This window comes from Neoarius graeffei, chromosome 2 (genome assembly GCF_027579695.1).
Source record: "Neoarius graeffei isolate fNeoGra1 chromosome 2, fNeoGra1.pri, whole genome shotgun sequence".
In the NCBI taxonomy this organism is placed as follows: domain Eukaryota; kingdom Metazoa; phylum Chordata; class Actinopteri; order Siluriformes; family Ariidae; genus Neoarius; species Neoarius graeffei.
The window spans coordinates 27,979,287-27,996,776 of record NC_083570.1 but is presented as its reverse complement, the minus strand read 5'-3'; the positions used below and the strand labels follow the sequence as shown (position 1 = coordinate 27,996,776).

The following is a 17,490-nucleotide window of genomic DNA, read 5'->3' as shown; positions in this document are numbered from 1 at the left end:
GCTCTGGCCAGAAGAGGACCTTGGATCAAGTGAAATTTAGATGGAAGAATCTGAGGGCCAGAGCAACAAAGGACCTCGCTGAAGTAAAAAACACCCAAACGGGCAACAAACCCTTTAAGAAAGGTGAATACACAGATGTGGTTCTGGACATTATTGGAGGTGAGAACTCTAATGCTCTGCATGGGATTCAAGGTGTTGTAGGGGATGGTGAGCCAACTGTAGAGGAAAGTGAGCCAGTTCCCCTTAATGAGGAGGAAACAGTTATTCTAGAACTCAGCCCTGTTACGGAAGAACAACCTGTATCCTCACAGTTAGAGCCAGCAGTCACAGGAGCTCAGAAAATATCCTTGAAGCGTCCTTTGCCAAATAAGAATGATGATGCCTATCAATTGCTACTTAAAAGAGAAACTGAAAGGGCAGAAACACAGATACTCCTGGCAGAGGAACAAATCAAACTGACCAAACTGCAGCAAACCAAAGCAAAACTTCAGATCCTCATCCTGAAAGCAGGCCTTGAAAATGCTGGTCTTCCCTCCTCATCTGAAGAAGAACCCTGTGAATAGGACTTTTTTTTTTTTTTAATTTAAGATATTTTCAAAATAGTCACAATGTATTTGTTAATGTATTTTTTTATTTGTTGTTGCTCAGAGGAGGTTGTAAAAGCAATTATGAACAAAAGTGGGTCTTTTTGTGGGTTATTTTTGTGTTTTGTCTCAAAATAAAATACATTTAAGTGACCCCATATTGGCTCTTCCACCTGTTCTTTACATACCTGGTAGCCCACATTGTGATATGCTGTCCCATTTAGAGCATTGGTAATCTGGATTAGGTAATCTTGAAAACGGTGTATCTGAATTAACATGATCCAATCCAATGTTGCTTTGAAAAACCGGCATAAAAGCAAGAAGGATTACCTGATCCTGGATAGCAAAAAATGTGATTTGGAAATACGAATCATTTTGATCCAGATTAAATTTTTTGAACAACTGGCCCCTACAGATTTGTATACCAGCAACAATGCTTTAAAGTCAATCCTGTAGCTTACTGGAAGCCAGTGAAGGGACCTTAGAATTGGAGTAATGTGCTCTGTTCTTTTTGTTCGTTTTAATGAGATGAGATGAGAAAACAAAACCCTGTAAGCTACATATTACAGTTGAACATCTCATCTCATTATCTCTAGCCACTTTATCCTGTCCTACAGGGTCGCAGGCAAGCTGGAGCCTATCCCAGCTGACTATGGGCGAAAGGCGGGGTACACCCTGGACAAGTCGCCAGGTCATCACAGGGCTGACACATAACACAGACAACATTCACACTCACATTCACACCTACGGTCAATTTAGAGTCACCAGTTAACCTAACCTGCATGTCTTTGGACTGTGGGGGAAACCGGAGCACCCGGAGGAAACCCACGCGGACACGGGGAGAACATGCAAACTCCGCACAGAAAGGCCCTCGCCGGCCACGGGGCTCGAACCCAGGACCTTCTTGCTGTGAGGCGACAGCGCTAACCACTACACCACCGTGCCGCCCACAGTTGAACATATTACACAGTAATAACAGATGCAGGCAAATATCATTTATGCGTTTGCGGTAACTTCCACTGCTATAAAAGAACTTGGATTTAGATTTGTGAAATGATCAACATTCGACTTTTTCCATGGCACGTCTGTCCAAACTGTTCAGTTTTGCAGGAGAAACGAAACCTTTGAGAACGTGATCTATTGAACATGCTTCTAAATGTGGTGCACCATTTGATTAGATGCCCCCCCCCCCCCCCAATTCTGTTAATGTTGGAATGCTTTCCCAAGCAATGCTTTTGACAAAACCTCTGCAAAACAGATTACAATAAACCGGATTCTATTTAATAGATAACAGACAGTGATACAAAATATTTGGTTTGTGATTAAATGTATGACTTAATTTAATGAATTTATGTACATTTAAGATTTTTTAGTGCTGCTTTCTCATCTTCTACACATCCTTAACTCTACATTACATTGTAACTAATGGCTCATTGTCCAGTCTTGCCATCACTCTCTCTATTTCTCACAGACTGTCTTGCTCCTCCTTCAACTGCACCCGAGTTCTCTTGCTCTTTCTGTGGCTGCCTCCACGGCCCCCATGACGGCTGCCCTGAACCCTCCTTTTTCCAGTGCATGAAGTCCGTACACTGTGGTCCCGCCTGGAGTACACACTTCCGCCTTTAACTGTGCTGGATGCTTCTCACCATCTCGCAACAAATGACCTGCACCCTGTCAAAACCGTTTAAGTTGTAATAACATCAAGTTATTTATTTATACAGACTAATGGCTCAAAACATATACAGCTGTAAAAATACTTACGAGTATAGTCTGGGCTGCAAAACGCTGAGCCAGTACACTTGGCATTCCCATTTTAACAGCTCCTTCAGCCAGGGCCTCAGCAAACACATACACCTATCAAACAGAGTTGGATGTTAAAATTATAAAAATGTGATTTCACAGAAATGTCTTAATTCCTAAAAGGTTTGTAGGTTTTTTTTAATAGTACTTATAGACATGTAATCTAATCAGGTCATTACACAAGCACCATAGCAAAACTGTTATAGGCATTATTGCGAATCGTAGTTTTGTTTCAGACCTTGTCCACTGCTTTAGCATGATTTAACTGTGTAATAGTACACAGTGATAAAGAAATCTAAAATCTACATTTAGCTGTAGTATTTATGATTTTTGACCACGTGTAACAGCAATGGGGGGGGGGGGGGCACCTGACAACACCAGGTTGTATGTATGTGACTGTGGTTCTATACATTGCATCATTTAACGTCATCCTTTTTGAAAACGCAAAAGCCGACATTGTGATATGCCAAAACCTGTGAAACCATGTTGCAGGTTTCCAGACCTGATTTTTCATACTGTTTAAACACGAGTGTTGTCATACTCACAAAAGCCACACCACTGCCACTTAGGCCTGTGTGGGCATCAATCCAGGACTCGGGTCCAACCTCCACTAGTCCACAAGGTGAGAGGAGACCCTTCAATACAGAAGCCACCTCCTGCTTGACTCCTGTTCCACATGCTAGAAGCAGAGCTCCTTCCTGAAGCTTGCATGGAAGATTCGGCATCAGGCGCATCACACAGGATCCTCCAGGCAACAACTAGACAGTGAAAATTGAGGCAATTGAAAGTTAATGTTTTTTGAATATTGTATATGCCATTTTTATACATTCACCTGCCATTCCTGCTTATTCATGCAATTCCTGTTCTTAGCTGACAGAACTGGAACCTGATGTGGCCTTCCGCTGTTTGAGATGCTTTACTGCTCACCACAGTTGTATATAGTGGTTAGCTGACTTACTGTAGCCTGCCTGTCAACTCGAACCTGGCTCTCCAGTCTCTTCTAACCTTTCTTATCAGTCACACATTTCCTTGTGATCATCAACTAAAGTTGTTGGCTTGTATTTGCATGATGATATTCATTGCAGATGACTGCGGTCACATGATTGACTGATTGGATAATTGCATGAACGTTCAGGTGTTCCTATTAAAATGGCTGGTGAGTGTATACAGAAATAACAGTATCTCTCACCCTCTCAAGTGTTGCTAGGGTGACTCCAGCTGCCACCGAGACAATAATATGTTGTTGGGTGACATGCTCCGAGAGTGCGCTTAGGACAGTAGGGATCAGGTGGGGTTTGACTGCCAGGAAGACCAGACGAGAATTATGAATAACTTCCTCATTTGAGTGTGTGACTGCAACTCCCATTGCCTGGAGTAAAAATGGTGGCCAGAATATCAGTAATGAGACTCTTAGTAATTAGCAAATGACAGTCTTAATCCAGAATTTTTCAAGCATGTTTGACTGCATTGTGAGTATTTTATACCAGACAGAAACAATAATGCATGTGCGATTTTACCTGGAAGCGAGAAAAGTTGTTTTTGGACGGGGCGCTTACAATCACATTAGATGGAAAAACATCACCTAACAAAGCAGAACACACACAGATCCAGTATCATTCTTTAAAACAGAACATTTGGAATACTGATAAAAAGTCATGAGACACAACATAATCTCTAAACCAGACCTGGGCATTTTACGGCCCGCGGGCCGCATCCGGCCCTTTGGTTCATTCTGACCGGCTCGTGTAAGGTTAATTAGAAATTACAAAATAAACGTATTTTCTAATTTTACCTCATGCATGGACTGAATGTGCATTTATTTTGAAGTTGTGTTCAACAAAAACGCAATGCGCGCGACATGAAATTCCACGAAACCTAATCCCGTGATAACTACTTCCATAATTTGTCCAGACCAACCACAAACTTGTACGTCATCCTTCAAATGATCCAGCCAATCACATAGTGTGACGTCACCAGCAGGCGCCGGAGCCCAAGCCGATCTGTAGATCTGATACCTACACCGAATCGACGTTTTCAGTGATGAAGTTTAACAAATCCAGGTATAGATCCTCTCTCACTGATAATCATCTGTCAGCTGTGCTTTGCATCTCCACCTCAGACATTCAACCTGACTTTGATGCACTCGTTAAAGACCAACAGAGACTAGATTTCTCTCACTGAACAAATAAAAAACTGAAAAACACCAAATGAGGTGATTAGACTACAAATGTGGGCATCATTATTATAATATGATGTATCTTGCTTAATATTTGGAGTAGAAAGACAATATTGTGATGTCTTTATTGTGTTTTGGGGTGAATGTGACTGAAAAAAATGGTACAAACGTTCACGTTTTGTTAACCATTGTTTTGGGAAATTTGATTGAAATGAATGACATTTTTTGTAAGGCAACCTCTTTTTTTCCATACTCTTACCAGTTTGTAAAAACAATGTTATTTACTGTTTTATATAAAGAAATACAATTAATATTATGCAGAATTTAGTTCAGCCTTTTGGTCCGGCCCTCCACAAAGTTTTCTGTTTCTCATGTGGCCCCATGGAAAAAATAATTGCCCACCCCTGCTCTAAACGTAGAGCTTGCACATCTACCTCACATGCACCAAATAACCTTTTCTCACACTTCAGGGTGCTCAACCTTTTCTGCTTTGAGGTCCACCTTTTCATACTTGTAACAAGTCAAGGCCCATAAAAAAATTACCAATTATTTTGGCTCATCTATTCTATTAGAATCTAATAATCTATTGTCAAGTGTATTAATGGGATGCAACATCATTCCCTATTACAGATGGGAGACCAGGAATTAAATAAATACAATAAAACCAAAACTTTTTTAATTGTAGGTATTGTATTCAGAACTATACGGATGTGCCAGAAGCCAACATAAAACCCATGCAGGGCATTCTCAGTCAAAAGTGATTAATGATCCAAAAGTGGAGTCTGGTCCATTAACACAAGAACTTATTGCCATGTTTGTGTACAGCAAACAAGCAAGCTATTAAAACCAAGAAGTACATTCAAAAGAAGTGGATACAGAAACCACTCAGTGGGATAGATCCTTACACGCTAACAAAGACGGATTTTTCCTATTATTTGGAAAATTATCCATCCGTTGAGTTCCCCAACATCTCAAACTACCTGGTGCTGCAGACATCGTTCTACACCAGGGGTGGGGAACGTCCGGCCTCCGGGCCATTTACGGCCCGCGAGACCGTTTGATCCAGCCCACAAGATGATTCATAATTAGTCTCACACACAAAAAAAATTTAAAATCAGAAAAAAAATGAGACCACAGTTAATAAAATAGGTGAGTGGTTGTCTTTCCGGGCCGAGGTCAGGGTCCTGAACCCCACATGGGCAGAGCGTGGTCACGCACGGTCACGTCACATCATTTAGCAGGCATAGACAGACTGTTTAACGATTTCACCAAAATGCACCATGGCAATTATGAAGAAAAGTAGATGTGGAATGTCATGCTTTTCAGGAAAAATGGACAAATTATTATTTTTTCGTAGAAGTAAAAGGCAAGTCAGTTTGCTTAGTTTGTGGGGATGCCCTTGCAGTGATGAAAAAGGCTGATCTGGAGCATCATTACAGCACCAAACACGCCAAACTGGATGAGCTGAAAGGACAAGTGTGTGTGGATAAAATTAATGCTCTTCGGCAGAGTTTGGGCACCCAACAAGCAACATTCACAAGACCTCAAGGTAACCAAGAAAACGTTACACAGGCTGGTTTTGTGGTAAGTGAGTGTGGCAGCGGGGCGTGGTCAAGTGCTGGTCTGTGACAGGAGGGCGGAGTCAGGGAAGGTAAGTGGCAGAATCACTACACCTGACGTCAATTAACCTGTGTTTGTGTGTGTCTTCCCAGTGACCGCGCCCTACTTAAAGAGGGAGAGCAGAGAGCAGAGGAGCTCTCCCCGAACCAAACGCCGAGTGTGTGTGTGTGTGTGTGTGTCTGTAAAGTTCATATAGTTGTTAGACTGAAAAGTGTAGCAATAAAATGCTCTATCAACCCGAACTCTGTCCTGCCGTCTTCTGTGCTCCACCCTTCTACACGAACCGCTACAGTGGTGCTGAAACCCGGGACCTGGAGCACAGACACCAAACCGCCCCATGGAGTCTTCCCCGTTCGCCGACCTGGTCCACGCCCTCGCCACGGCCCAGCAAAGCCAGCACCAGGCGCTAGTCACGCTCCGTAAGGAGCAGGAGTAGCGTTTCGAGGCCCTGGTGTTGGCCCAGCAAGAGGATCGACAGGTGTTCCGGCACCTCCTCGCGTCGGCAGTGACTACCGACACTCCCACCGCGGGCCCGTCCCCCCTCACCCTGACAAAGATGGGCCCGCAGGATGACCCCGAGGCTTTCATCACGCTCTTTGAGCAAGTTGCGGAGACCTCGGGGTGGCCGATGGATCAGCATGTGGCGCGCCTCCTCCCCCTGCTAACGGGAGAGGCGCAGCTGGCCACGCTACAGCTCCCCACCGACCGGCCTACGCGGACCTTTGCCGGGCCATCCTCTAGCGTGTGGGGCGCACCCCCGAACAGCAGTGCCAGCGCTTCCGCGCTCTGCGCTTGGAGAAAGTCGGCTGGCCATTTGCGTTTGGCCAGCAACTCCGGGACGCCTGCTGGTGGTGGCTGAGGGCCGACAACCGCGACGCTGAGGGGATCGTCGACCAGGTGGTACTGGAGCAGTTCATCGCGCGCTTGCCAGCAGGAACCGCGGAGTGGGTCCAGTGCCACCGCCCGGCGTCGCTGGATCAGGCCATCGAGCTGGCGGAGGACCATTTGGCAGCAGGACAGCAGACAGCCTCTTCTCTTCTCTCTCTCTCTCCTCCTGTGTCCCGTCCTCGCCCCATTCCCCCACCGGGGAGGCGGGGGCCGGCGCCACCCCAGCCGGCCCGCCGCACCCGCGGTGCCCTCCCGTTTCTCCCTCCTGCGTCTGTCTCTCCCCCCCTTCAGGTGAGTGAGCCCCAGAACACCAGTGCAGAGAGGAAGCCTGGGCCGGTTTGCTGGCGCTGCGGGGAGCCGGGCCGCCTCCAACAGCAGTGCACAGCAATGGAGGTGGGCGCGGTGGTTCGGATCCCCGATGCGCCAGAGGCCGCCCTCGATCGGGCCGGAGCGTATCGCATACCGGTGAGTATTCAAGGGGATACATATCAGGCATTGGTGGATTCCGGTTGTAATCAAACCTCAATTCACCAAAGCCTGGTGCAAAACGAGGCATTGGGGGGAGCACAGGGGGTGAAGGTGTTGTGTGTGCACGGGGATGTTCACAGCTACCCTTTGGTGTCGGTCCACATTTTTTTCCGAGGGGAAAAATTCATAGTAAAGGCGGTGGTTAATCCTCGCCTCACCCACTCGATAATTTTGGGGACTGATTGGCCGGGATTCGGGGAGTTGATGAGCCATTTAGTGGAGAGTGGGTCCTGCCATACTTCAGCAGGGGGAGGTCCCGGTGTCACCTTGGCGGGAGCAGCTGTCACAGAGCCGTCTACGTCATCTCTGCGTCAGAGTGAGGAGCCACAGGCCCCTCCTCTCTCTCGGGGGATCCCTTGTGGATTTCCCATTAGAACAGTCGCGAGACGAGACTCTGTGGCATGCGTTTGACCAAGTGAGAGTAATCGATGGTCAAATGCTCCTGCTGAACGCCACCCCGTCCTTCCCCTATTTTTCTATTATGAAGGATAGATTATACCAAGTGACGCAGGACACTCAGATGAAAGAGCAAGTCACGCAGCTTTTAATTCCAAAGAGCCGCCGGGAATTGGTATTCCAGGTGGCTCACTTTAATCCCATGGCTGGACACTTAGGGCAGGATAAGACACTAGCCCGAAAAATGGCCCAATTCTATTGGTCGGGGATTCGCGGCGACGTTCGGAGGTGGTGTACGGCGTGCCGTGAATGCCAGTTAGTAAATCCAGTGGCCATTCCAAAAGTACCTTTGCGCCCTCTACCATTAATCGAGACCCCGTTCGAAAGAGTTGGGATGGATCTCGTTGGGCCATTAGATTGGTTGACACAAGGGTACCGCTTTATATTAGTTCTGGTGGACTATGCAACGCGATACCTGGAAGAAGTGCCTCTGCGCAATATCTCAGCACGCAGTATTGCGGAGGCGCTCTTCCGCATTATCTCCCGAGTTGGAATCCCGAATGAGATTCTGACTGATCAAGGCACCACGTTTATGTCACGGACACTGCGCGAACTGTATGGGTTACTGGGGATTAAGCCGATCCGCACCAGCGTACATCACCCACAAATGGACGGTTTAGTGGAACGGTTCAACCGCACCCTCAAGAACATAATTAAAAAATTCGTAAGTGAGGACGCACGTAATTGGGATAAGTGGCTCGAGCCCTTGCTGTTTTCAGTGCGAGAGGTCCCCCAAGCCTCCATGGGGTTCTCCCCGTTCGACTTATTATATGGGCGTAAGCCACGCGGCATTCTAGATGTGCTGCGGGAAAATTGGGAGGAGGGACCTTCACAAAGCAAAAACGAAATTCAATACGTTATGGACCTGCGCGCAAAACTCCACACCCTCACCCACCTAACCCAGGAGAATTTGCGGCAGGCCCAAGAACGGCAAACCCGCCTGTACAACAAGGGTACGCGCCTTAGAGAGTTCGCACCGGGAGATAAAGTACTCGTACTGTTGCCCACATCGAGCTCCAAATTGGTCGCCAAGTGGCAAGGGCCCTTTGAGGTCACACGGCAAGTCGGGGACATCGACTACGAGGTGAGGCGAACGGACAGGGGTGGGGCGCTACAGATTTACCACCTCAATCTGCTTAAACTCTAGAATGAGGAGGTCCCCGTGGCGTTGGTGTCGGTGGTTCCGGAGAAGGCAGAGCTGGGGCCGGAGGTTCAAAAAGGGGCATTGGCGTCATGTACCCCTCCGGTCCTCTGTGGAGACCACCTCTCCCCAACCCAACTCGCGGAGGTCGCCCAGTTGCAGACCGAGTTTTTGGGTGTGTTCTCGCCCCTGCCCGGTCGCACTGACCTCATAGAGCACCACATAGAGACGCACCTGGGGGTGGTAGTGCGTAGCCGCCCCTACAGGCTACCCGAACACACAAAAAAAGGTGGTTCGGGAAGAACTCGAGGCCATGCTCGAAATGGGCATCGTCGAGGAGTCCCACAGTGACTGGAGCAGCCCAGTGGTCTTGGTGCCCAAGGCCGACGGGTCGGTCCGGTTCTGTGTGGACTACAGAAAAGTCAACGCGGTGTCTAAATTTGACGCGTACCCAATGCCTCGGATTGAGGAGTTGCTCGATCGACTAGGCACGGCTCGCTTTTATTCGACACTGGATTTGACAAAGGGATACTGGCAGATCCCCTTGACTCCACTATCCCAAGAAAAAAACAGCCTTTTCCACACCGTTTGGTTTCCACCAATTCATCACACTTCCGTTCGGGCTGTTTGGGGTGCCCGCTACGTTTCAGCGGCTGATGGACAGGGTCCTCCGCTCCCACGCCACCTATGAGGCCGCCTACCTCGATGACATTATCATCTATAGCAATGACTGGCCGAGGCATCTCGAACATCTGAGGGCCGTCCTTAGGTCACTGAGGTGAGCGGGTCTCACAGCCAACCCGAAGAAGTGTGCGATTGGGTGGGTGGAAGTACGGTATCTGGGCTTCCACTTGGGCAACGGGCAGGTGCGTCCCCAAATTAACAAGACTGCAGCAATTGTGGCCTGCCCTAGGCCCAAGACCAAAAAGGGGGTGAGACAGTTCCTGGGGCTGGCTGGCTATTATCGGAGGTTTATACCTAATTATTTGGATGTCACCAGCCCACTGACTGATCTCACTAAAAAGGGGGCACCAGATCCAGTCCAGAGGACGGAGCAATGCCAGCGGGCTTTTTCTGAGGTAAAGGCTGCACTGTGTGGGGGGCCACTTTTTACACTCCCCTGACTTCTCTCTCCCCTTTATGTTACAGACCGATGCGTCGGACAGAGGGCTGGGGGCGGTTTTGTCCCAGGAGGTGGAGGACCGCCCAGTCCTATACATCAGTAGGAAGCTGTCGGTGCGTGAGGGGCACTACAACACCATAGAAAAAGAGTGTCTGGCAATCAAGTGGGCGGTCCTCGCCCTCCGTTACTACCTGCTGGGGCGCCCTTTCACCCTCTGTTCGGACCACGCGCCCCTCCAGTGGCTCCACCGCATGAAGGATGCCAACGCGCGGATCACCCGTTGGTATCTGGCACTCCAACCCTTCAATTTCAAGGTGGTCCACAGGCCGGGGGCGCAGATGGTCATGGCAGACTTCCCCTCCTGTCGGGGGGGGAGTCGGCTGCAGGCCGGACGGCTGCCCAGCCTGAGTCGGGCGATGGGGGTATGTGGCAGCGGGGGCGTGGTCAAGCGCCGGTCTGTGACAGGAGAGCAGAGTCAGGGAAGCTAAGTGGCAGAATCACTACACCTGACGTCAATTAATCTGTTTGTGTGTGTCTTCCCAGTGACCGTGCCCTACTTAAAGAGGGAGAGCAGAGAGCAGAGGAGCTCTCCCCGAACCAGACGCCGAGTGTGTGTGTGTCTGTAAAGTTCATATAGTTGTTAGACTGAAAAGTGTAGCAATAAAACGCTCTATCAACCCGAACTCTGTCCTGCCATCTTCTGTGCTCCACCCTTCTACACGAACCGCTACAGTGAGCTAATCGCCAAGAAACTGAAACCACATTCAGAAGGGGAGTTTGTGAAGGAGTGCCTTGTCGCTGCCGCAGAACTGCTCCCACCGGACAAAGTGAAACTCTTCCAAAGTGTCAGTTTGTCTTGAAGAACTGTCTCAGATCGGATTACTGACATAACACAAGACAGTGTGAAAACACTGAAGGATACCACGAGGGATTTTCAGTTTCTCTCTTTAGCCCGTGACGAGACAACAGACATCACAAATACCGCCCAACTTGCCATTTTTGTGCATGGAATTAAAGCAGAGTTTGATACGCGAGAGGAAATGCTGTCTTTGCAAGCCATGCGTGGCACTACCAAAGGTGAGGATTTGTTTGAGCAAGTTGTTTTGGCTATGAACAAATTCAACCTGCAGTTTGACAAGCTAAGTGGACTGATTACAGATGGAGGCCCAGCCATGGTTGGTGCGCAGAAAGGATTGACTGCGTTGGTTAAAAAAGAAATGAGTCGTCTCAGTCTGGATCCAAATGAGTTGGTTGTGTGCCACTGTATCATACACCAAGAGAGCCTGGGTGCACATTCCCTGAAGCTCAATAATGCGATGACTACTGTTGTTTCCACCATCAACTTCATTAAAAGCAGAGGACTTAACAGCCGCCACTTTAAAGAGCTACTGAGTGAGCTTGAGTCAGAGTATGGAGACCTGGTTTACCATTATGAGGTGGGGTGGCTGAGTCGCGCAGATATGCTCGCACGCTTCTACAACTTGAGGGAAGAAGTAAAGCAGTTCATGGAGATGAAGGGCAAACCAGTTGTTGAACTCCGTGATAGCAAGTGGCTGTGTGATTTGGGCTTCATGGTGGACATTACCAAGTACCTCTCAGAACTGAATGTTAAGCTCCATGGTCCCAACCAGCTTTTTGTCTCACTGTTTTCAAATGTGAAATCGTTTGAAGCTAAACTTAAGCTGTGGCAAGTGCAACTGGAAAGGGCAAACACTGTGCACTTTCCTATTTTGCAAGAACAAAAGCCTACTGTGACATCTGAATATGCTGGGGAGTGTGCAAAACTACTCCAGGCCTTTGGAGAGAGGTTCCAGCTGATGAAAAGTTACGAGAAGGACCTGAATATATTTGCAACACCATTCAATGTGGGACCAGCTGATGTGCCCGACAACCTACAGCATGAAATCATTGAGCTGCAAAGCAACGATGAGCTCAAAGCTAGGTACAACAACCTTCCTCTGCTTGAGTTCTACAAACTGTATGTGCGTCCTGAGGATTTTCCCACTCTGAGGAGACATGCACTGAAGTTTGCATCACTGTTTGGGACAACCTACTGCTGTGAGCAGTTTTTCCCAAACTGACCCTTGCAAAGAATCGGTTCTACTCAAGACTGACTGACCCAAACCTGGAAAACCAGCTGCGAGTAGCATCGTCATCTGTACCATCTGACATCAGACGCCTTGCCAAAGAGAAGCAGTTCCAGCCTTCACATTAGGTTGGCCAGATATAATAAAGTTTGCATTTTATGATGGCTTGCAAGAGCGAAAGAAAGAAAAAAAAAAACCTCCAGAAAATCTCTCATCGTCTTGTCCATTTTTGTTGAAAGTCTGACATTGATATCAAAAACCTAACACAGTCACAGTGTTCACACTGTGACTGTGTCAGGTTTTCGATGGAAATATCCTAGACTAGATCAAAGCCAAAGTCTGGACGTTTGATATTGATTGTGACAGCTCAAGTTCAACGACTCAAATTCAAAAAGAAAGATGACCTGAGTAAATTAGCCTCAGCAGCCTAAATGAAAGAAGGACCATACCCCGAGGCAGAAATGGCAGTGAAGGATGCAAATAAAGAGAGATATATTATTGTTCTAATTTGGTCAGTAGTTATTTTCATTTACCTAAGGCTAAGCACAATTGACAATGTAGATCATCTACATGTCACACCCACTTGCACAAATTGACAAAATGGGCATGATTGTCTGTTTTAACTACATGATTTTAGTTTAAACTGAGTGCAAGTAAATTGATAAATACTCTTAAATCAGGGTTCGTCATATTTCCTGGTCAACGGTTTATTTCCCAGACGGCGTCCTGTACAAAGTGAATAGAGGGATTTCACTAACGTCACCCGAAACCGGAAGTAAACAGACCCTGCGCCATATTGGAAGACCAACAAACTCGTGATTAGGGGGAAATAACGGCAGCGGTATGTGAACCCACGAGAATAAAGTGGAGTGGCAAACGACTTAAACAAACAAATCTGAGCTGTTTTATTTATGATTTATTGGCCCAACAGTAGACTTGAAAGAAACCTGTGTGAGACTTGGCAAAAAACTGTGGATATAATGGATAAGTCTGTGCATGATCTGTGGACACTTTGAGGTAAGCAAACGCAAGAAATTCAGATTTAAAACATGCTAAATTGGCCCCAAGTTGATAACTGTATGAGGAGCAAGCCTCCCAGACTTCTACAATTTAATAATAATAATAATAATAATAATAATAATAATAATAATAATAATAATAATTTAGGATGGTTTGGGGCTTGCTCTCCCTCCTATCATATAAATAAAGCACAGTTGTTGTGTAGGCATATATCATAAATACATATGTACAATTTGGATAAATTAACCTAAATTATGGATACCTTAATAGTAACAAAAAGTATTAATTTTTCAACTGAAAAGATGATATTAAAAGATAAATATCAACAAGATTACCTTGGCCATAACTATGTGTAGGTTATTCTTAACAACAGCTGTAATATCACGAACCAAGCCACTAACAACATAATTGTAAGCCTGTAGCCCTTTGTAGGCCTTCAAGTCATCAGCAGTGTAGGCACTGGGTGTAAACAACAAATAGTTTACAATGTCTGGGTAGCAAACAGATGGCAGAATTGGTGTCGGGTCCTCCTTATGTTTCCATTCTCCCTTGCCCCGAGTCTTATCATATGGGTCAAACCCATCAATCATAGCCAGTTTCTCCACATACCGCGCCCTTTCTGCAGCTGGTAATGTACTCACATAACCAGAATTATCAGCCATCGTGTCACTTCACTCTTGCGCGTACTTTGTTTTATATTGTGAGTATGTATGTACTAATTGGTCTTCCAATATGGCGCCCTAACAAAATCTCGCGGTCCGATGACGTCACACGGTAGCCCTCTATAGGAGACGTTCATCATGTTTATATTTCACTGACATTGATCAGGAAATATGGCATAAATGGGGAAGGAAGGAAAAAGATTTTATATAGAGAATGTGGGTTAAGTTAAAAAAATAAGAGGAGGTAATGAAAGGGAATAAAAAAAGTCAGGAGACACTTTTCTTGGGGCAAATTCTTCTTCTTCTTTAGGGTTTCATGGCGGTTGGCAACCAACTTAAAGGAGCATTAACTGGGCTGGAGTGTGGAACAGGTAGATATTGGATTAAATAAACAAAAAACAAACAAACAAACAAACAAACAAAAACTTATATCCTCTGGGCTAGCCCAGTTTCTTTGAAAAATCTGAGAACAAAATGATATATATATGGCCTTACCCAAGATGCCAGGTAGATTAAAACTGCTTTGTTTCACTGTGCTTAATGACTGACAAAAGGTTTCTTCTTTCTTCCTCATACTGTTTGCAGTGAAATAAAACATGCTGTACTGTTTCCAGCTGGCTACAGTAATCACAGTTTCCTGTGTGATGTTTACCTAATATTTTTAGTGTACCGTTAAGCCCTGCGTGACCAATTCTTAGACGGGTTATCATGCTCTCATCTTTCCTACTTCTACCTTCCATTCTTCCTTTGTCCACCTGTTTTTGGATGTTGTACAGACGTCTGCCCTTTTCATTGTCATCCCAGTATTCCTGCCAGATTGATTTGGCATGATTCTTTATAAGGACCTTAGCCTCCACCTTACTCACAGGGATTAGTAAATCTACCTCTTTTATGCTTGAGTGTTTGTTTGGCTAACTTGTCCACCTGCTCATTACCCTCAACACCAGCATGTGCCGGTACCCAAAGAAAATTAGTTACTATTCCTACTGCTTCTAGATGGAATAATGTACTGTATACTTCACTGATGAGGTCGCCCCTGAATGATCTACCTGACTGTATGCTTTGTAGAGCTGAATAACTATCTGAGATGATGACAGTATTGTGAATTTTGTTTTCTTTTATCCATTCCAGGGCGAACCAGATCGCTACTAACTCTGTAGTGTAAACAGATAAGTTGCCATCTATTCTTTTCAAAATGCTCACATCATTTGCTGGACTTGGGGAAAATTTGATCGGATTGGCAGTTTAATATGTGAGTGGTAAGATGGCGGCCAGCAGGGAATGGCCGACGAGCTCTCCAGATTTTTATGTAGAGCTCAGTGGTGTAACAGCACCACTAGCGGTCGTACAAAAAAAAATACAGGCTGTGAGCCAATCAGCATCAGTCGACGTGACTACGTGAAACGCCCGCGCGCCCGTTTTGAGCTCAGTGGGCTCATTTTGATGACGTTTTCATTAAACGCCACCCATAGGCGTGTTACAGACGCAGTTACAGGTGTAATGAACGTTAACGAAGTGGATTATTTACTCCATCATTGTTTTTACGCTTGTTGATAATTTTAGGAAAATACCATATTCATAAAGCCAAGTTTAGTCGTTCAAAACTTGCATTTATAGCCTTCGAAAATGAAACTGAACAGTATATATTAAAAAAAAATCATCATCTCTGACTCTAAAAACAAGAAAGCTGCTAAAACTTTTCACTTGTACTCATTATTTAAATGTCTTTATTTGAAAATTCCCCCTGGCTCTTGGGTCGTTGTTTGTGTATTAATAACTGCATTTGTACTTTGCTGCTGTTATTTTCAATAAAGATAAAAAAAATCATTATTTTTTCGTTAAGAAACTGTTGACAGACTGAGCACATTATTATTTTCAGGACATCATGGACAAACTGTATTGCACTTACACGTTGCCTTTGTGTGCAGAAATGTATTAGATTTCATTCTGATTATCACAAATAATGTTTTTAACAGTATGTCACATGCAGCAAACCAACCTATAATAATATCTGAAAAACACCTGATAGTACTGAGAACATCTCTAAACGCATTTTCAGACTGGGAGATATATATCAGGCAAATCCACAAACATCTACACTGGATTGATAAACCCACGAGTTTGTTGTTTTCAGTACAATTTATACAGACCTGCTCTGTAGAGGTCCAATTAGTGAATAAATAAAGAGATTAATTATATCGCTACCAGGTTTCAGGATGCCCTGTGCTATTCCATAAGCCATGTTTCCTGCTCCAACGAACCCAATCTTCAGCTGAGACAATTCATCCATGGTCTTCTGGAGGAAAACAGGAATAAACAAAGCGACACGAAATTAATTCACTTTCTGAAGAGACGTGTTCAGTAAATCTGACTACACTGTAGGTCACGTGACAACACGTGTTAATGTTGGTGTACTTACAGTCTGTTTACTGGGAAGCACGGATTGTCACTGTATACAGCAATATAGGTGTAAATAGAAGTAGGCTGAATACTGAAACACGTGCCATGAACAGCGGAATTTAGGTCCGGTATTTCAAAATAAAAGTCTTTTTAAATAAACACATTCTTTTGTTGGGGGAAACTCAGAAACGATATAATATTTAAAAACAGTCTTATACCTCCAAACATCATCTAATGTATGAATAAAAATATTTACACTATTTATACTGCATGGCCAAAAGAATGTAGACACGTGTCCATCGCACTCATGTTTCTGACCCAAACTATTGCTATAAAGTTTGTTCAGAATGCAAAACACTCTAGCTCGCTAGCTAAGGATTGGGATGTTCATCAAGCACATACAGTATTCATCCCCCTTTTGTGTTTGTCCTGATTTGTCGCATTACAAACTGGAATTTAAATTGATTTTTTTTTTGGGTGGGTGTTAGCACCATTTGATTTACACAGCATGCCTACAACTTTAAAGGTGAAAATTGTTTTATTGTTTGTGTCACAATAATTAAGATGAAAAAAAAAACAAAAACAGAAACCTGGACTGTGCATTGGTATCCCCCCCCCAAAAAAGTCAATACTTTGTAGAGCACGGGCGATTGCTCTAAGACAACGAGGGAGGCTCAGCCTCCTCTAAAAATGACTAACATTGTGTAGGATGAATTGCGCTAGGCTTATGTTATAGCTGACCTTATAACATTGCTATTTCAGATCCAGAATCATAGAAATATATGTGCTCAACCCACTACATTGCGAAATCATTCCGTTATAACTTTCCCCAGTTCGCCTAATGTGTGCGTGAGTTTTTCCCCCTCGACAGCGCGATGCAGCCCAGCCTCAGTGGACTTCAATGGCATTTGGGAGCTATGTGCTTTTCAATCTCAAAATGCAAGACGATTATTGGACAAATACTGCGAAAACGCCCGCCCACGGAGTCTCACGGACTCCCAGCCT

The 17,490-nt window shown here is 45.4% G+C and overlaps 1 protein-coding gene across 2 annotated transcripts; it reads right to left on the bottom strand.

Moving 5' to 3' along the window:
* Nucleotides 1-1,843: 1,843 nt before the first annotated feature.
* pycr3 (pyrroline-5-carboxylate reductase 3) lies at nucleotides 1,844-16,591 on the bottom strand. 2 transcript variants are annotated; one of them, XM_060914044.1, is made up of 7 exons: nucleotides 16,505-16,591; nucleotides 16,291-16,381; nucleotides 3,902-3,966; nucleotides 3,574-3,753; nucleotides 2,930-3,142; nucleotides 2,346-2,438; nucleotides 1,844-2,255 (listed from the first exon to the last, which is right to left on the bottom strand). In XM_060914044.1, exons 2-7 carry the CDS (start codon nucleotides 16,373-16,375, stop codon nucleotides 2,073-2,075), a joined length of 819 nt encoding a protein of 272 aa, XP_060770027.1. In that variant the 5' UTR covers nucleotides 16,376-16,381; nucleotides 16,505-16,591; the 3' UTR covers nucleotides 1,844-2,072. The 2 variants fall into 2 exon arrangements, with proteins under 2 accessions (XP_060770027.1, XP_060770028.1); XM_060914045.1 differs by having other exon boundaries at nucleotides 16,291-16,378; nucleotides 16,505-16,588.
* Nucleotides 16,592-17,490: the final 899 nt, after the last annotated feature.

Excerpts from the sequence above, each read along its gene's own strand:
- pycr3 (XM_060914044.1), bottom strand. The coding sequence starts at position 16,375 with ATGGATGAATTGTCTCAGCTGAAGATTGGGTTCGTTGGAGCAGGAAAC. Across the intron at positions 3,754-3,901 it reads ACAACTTTTCTCGCTTCCAG|GCAATGGGAGTTGCAGTCAC; the intron begins GTAAAATCGCAC and ends TTTTTACTCCAG. Across the intron at positions 3,143-3,573 it reads CCCTAGCAACACTTGAGAGG|TTGTTGCCTGGAGGATCCTG; the intron begins GTGAGAGATACT and ends TTCACTGTCTAG.